Source organism: Pezoporus wallicus, unplaced genomic scaffold, assembly GCF_028554395.1.
Source record: "Pezoporus wallicus isolate ANWC-B61680 ecotype Strahan unplaced genomic scaffold, APGP_CSIRO_Pwel_v1 contig_13733, whole genome shotgun sequence".
Classification (NCBI taxonomy): Eukaryota; Metazoa; Chordata; class Aves; order Psittaciformes; family Psittacidae; genus Pezoporus; species Pezoporus wallicus.
In genome coordinates, this window is record NW_026638640.1 from 30348 (window position 1) to 34191 (window position 3844).

A 3844-nucleotide genomic window follows, 5' to 3' on the forward strand; every position below is an offset into this window, starting at 1 on the left:
TAGGATTATAGGAGGCCTCCCAGTCTTCATCAATTCTGGAGTGCTGCCCCACTGGGGCAAGCCCAGCTACAACCCCATCCCCCTTTTAATCTAGTTTAAAGCTCTCCAAATGAGCCCTGCTAATTCATGCCCCGGCATCCTTTTGCCTCTGTGAGATAAACCTTTCCCACTTGTCATTGTCCAGACTGGTGCCCTATAAAGCCAGCTGTTATCAAAGAATCCAAAGCCCTGCCTGTAGCACCAGTCTCGAAGCCAATCATTTATGGACTGAATTTTCCCTGATCTGGGCTCCAGGCAAAATACACACTTCCCTATGATGAGGGTCAACTCTGCATATCGGGCCCTCTGTTCCTCTCAGGAGGGAATCACCTACTACAAAGACCCTTCTTTCTTTCTTATCAGAGGCAGTCTTGAGGTGCAAAGTCGACCGCCTTTTCCTATGTGGCCTCGTAGGCTGGCCTTGCCCCACATTTTCACCTACCTCTCCTTCAAGATCCAGGGCCTCAAACCTATTACGGAGGGACACCTGGGGAAGCAGGGCAGGAAGGGGGGAGGGTTTCCCACGACACTGAACTGGAACTCGCTTCCAACCCTCGGCGTCTTTTTGGTCCCCTACCTCTGCGCAACAGCTACAGGGCAGGGGGTGTCTCGGGTCATCCCCCTTTGTGTGAGAAGGCAGGGGGTCCTTCCCCTTTTGGGGGGTATCTCCCTGGAACCGCTCCAACTGGCACACTAGGGAGTTACTCCACCAGTCGATCTCCCTTTCACACTCCCTGATGGTCCTCAGCATCTCAACCTCCTCCTTAAGTTTTGCCACCAGGCTAAGCAGATCTTCTACCTGCTCACACCTCATGCAGGTGGAATGCTGTCCTCCCTCCCCCGGCAGCAGCAGGCTCTGGCACTCCCTGCATCCAGAGACCTGAACAGCCGCAGTTTGGGACGGGGTCTCTGTCTGAGTTGCTGCAGTCTTCTTACTGAAAGCTCTCTTTCTGGAGGTGAACATATTGGTCCGCAGTCGGACACCAGCAACAGGGTCAGCAACACGACCTGCTTGTTCCTCCCTGCGCCTGGTGGGCAGCGACGTGTCGCTGCCCTCTCAGAGGCTCTTTCAAGGCAAGGGGCAGGGGGTGGTCACTGTCACCGTGGGAACGCCCCCCGCCACTTCAGCCGCTCTCTCACAAGGGCTGCTGGGGCTTCGGGGATCGGGAGATGTCGGGAATCGCGATGCCTCTGTGCTATCCCCTCTGATTTTCCTAATCTCCGTTGACCCTCGCGGTCGCTGAAGCTTGCCGGCTGCGGCTCTAGCTAGGCTAGCTCCGATCAGCTGACTGAATGACTGCGCCCAGCGTGGCACAGACTTTCTGGAATGGGCTCAGTCAAAATGTTCTCAGAGCAGCATCCAGCAGAAAATATGCCTCAGAAGCAATTAAAGGTGCTGTTATTGGAATTGATTTGGGCACAACCACCTCCTGCGTGGCAGTTCTGGAAGGAAAGCAAGCGAAAGTGCTGGAAAACTCTGAAGGTGCCAGGACAACCCCTTCAGTTGTTGCATTCACAGGTGATGGCGAGCGCTTGGTTGGGATGCCAGCAAAGCGGCAGGCGGTAACTAACCCCCACAACACCTTCTACGCCACCAAGCGTCTCATCGGACGGCGCTATGATGACTCTGAAGTGAAGAATGATATTAAATATGTTCCATTTAAAATTGTCCGTGCCTCCAATGGTGATGCCTGGGTAGAGGCTCATGGGAAACTCTATTCTACAAGCCAGATTGGTGCCTTCGTACTAATGAAGATGAAGGAAACTGCAGAAAATTACCTGGGGCATGCAGCAAAGAACACTGTGATCACAGTCCCTGCTTACTTCAATGATTCTCAGAGACAGGCTACAAAAGATGCTGGGCAGATGGCTGGCTTGAATGTTTTGAGGGTGATTAATGAGCCAACAGCAGCTGCACTTGCCTATGGTTTGGACAAGTCTGAAGACAAAGTTACAGCAGTCTACGATTTGGGTGGTGGCACTTTCGATATCTCCATTTTGGAAATCCAGAAGGGAGTCTTCGAGGTGAAGTCCACCAATGGTGACACTTTCTTAGGTGGAGAAGATTTTGACCAGGCTTTGATCCAGTATATTGTTAAAGAGTTCAAGAGAGAGATGGGTGTTGACCTGACTAAAGACAACATGGCCCTTCAGAGGGTGAGGGAAGCATCGGAGAAAGCCAAGTGTGAGCTTTCATCATCTGTGCAGACTGACATCAACTTGCCATACCTTACTATGGATGACTCTGGACCAAAGCACTTGAACATGAAGCTGAGTCGCTCGCAGTTTGAGGGCATTGTAGCTGATCTGATCAAAAGGATGGCCAGAAAGCCATACAGGATGCTGAAGTCAGCAAGAGTGACATCGGTGAAGTCATCCTTGTTGGTGGCATGACCAGAATGCCAAAGGTGCAGCAGACTGTACAGGATCTGTTTGGCCGTGCTCCTAGCAAAGCTGTTAATCCTGATGAAGCTGTTGCTATTGGTGAAGCTATTCAAGGTGGTGTGTTAGCTGGTGATGTTACTGATGTGCTACTGCTGGATGTAACTCCCCTCTCCTTGGGGATTGAGACACTGGGAGGTGTCTTCACAAAGCTCATCAACAGGAATACTACCATACCAACAAAAAAAAAAGGTCTTAGAACCCATCCTCTCTCTTTCCCTCCTGTCTCCTGGCTGCTCACCTGAATTTTTCTCTGAAGTATGTGAAGCTACCTGGGATTTTTGGTCTGCTTGGTCCACCCGGCAAGATGATCGTTCAGCTGAGACAGTCCTCTCCAGAGTAGGCAGCCCTCTTCCACGAACTGCACCTTTCGTTCCGCGATCACGTTGGGGTCACCATTTGAGGGGATTTAAGGCACGGACTCCTATTGCAAGTTGAAGACCCTTTTACTTCAGATTACAAAGATTATATACATTTTACATTATGTCCACACGCTCAGAGCTACAATGTGATTAGTTAGTTGCTGCTGTACATGCACACAAGACGAGCTTTTAATTGGTTAGTCTGCCTTTTTCCTTTTGACCTTCTCCTCACTTCTCAGTTCCTACAGAGTTTTGCTGGAGTCTAGTTCCTCAAAGAGCTAAAATTACAGAGAGTCTGTTGCAGAATGGCTCCAAGAGCAAGGCCATGGATCCTTAGAGGCCTTGTGCGAGCAAAGCAAGGTGTAGGCCTCACAGGTAACCGGAAACCGGATGTGGGAGGAGAATGTGGAGGAAGCTGTGTAGAACTAACCAATACTGTTGTGACTAGGAGGTGTGGCTAAACACCACGCGGATATAAGCGAAGTGCCCCACAAATAAAGTAGAAGTTTGCTTGTCACCCATACTGGGTTGGCGTGTCTTGCTTCTCCTCACCGCTAACAAGAGTCTTGCTCAAAGTTAGTTCCCCATAGAATTAAGGTTGCTCTGCATATTCTGACCAAGTTCAAACTCATCCTACAAGGGAAACTTTCAATTACTCTGTAATTCTCCTCAAGACAACTCAAAGTTGTTTACGGATGAAATAAGTTTAAATTTCCCAGGGAACTGAATGCAATGAACACATCCAGGATTTTAGATCACCATTTGTCCTGGGTTAAGCAGTAGCAGTCATTTTTCTCCTTTTTAATAGCTGGTGCAGTGCTGTGGTTTTGACTTTCAGCCTGGGAACAATGCTGGTAACACCAATGTTTTTAGTTGTTGCTCAGAAATATTTACTCCAATCAAGGACTTTGTGAGTCTCATGCTCTGCCAGGGAGGAGGGGAAGCCAGCAGGAAGCAGAGACAGGACACCTGAACCAAACTAGCCAAAAAGGTATTCCATA

At 49.6% G+C, this 3844-nt stretch overlaps 1 protein-coding gene across 1 annotated transcript; it reads left to right on the forward strand.

The window, feature by feature from the left end:
- Positions 1-1332: 1332 nt before the first annotated feature.
- On the forward strand, positions 1333-2726 carry LOC130600449 (stress-70 protein, mitochondrial-like). Its single transcript, XM_057411802.1, is given in 2 exon segments — positions 1333-2359; positions 2362-2726. Coding segments are annotated over 2 exon segments (1392 nt in total).
- Positions 2727-3844: the final 1118 nt, after the last annotated feature.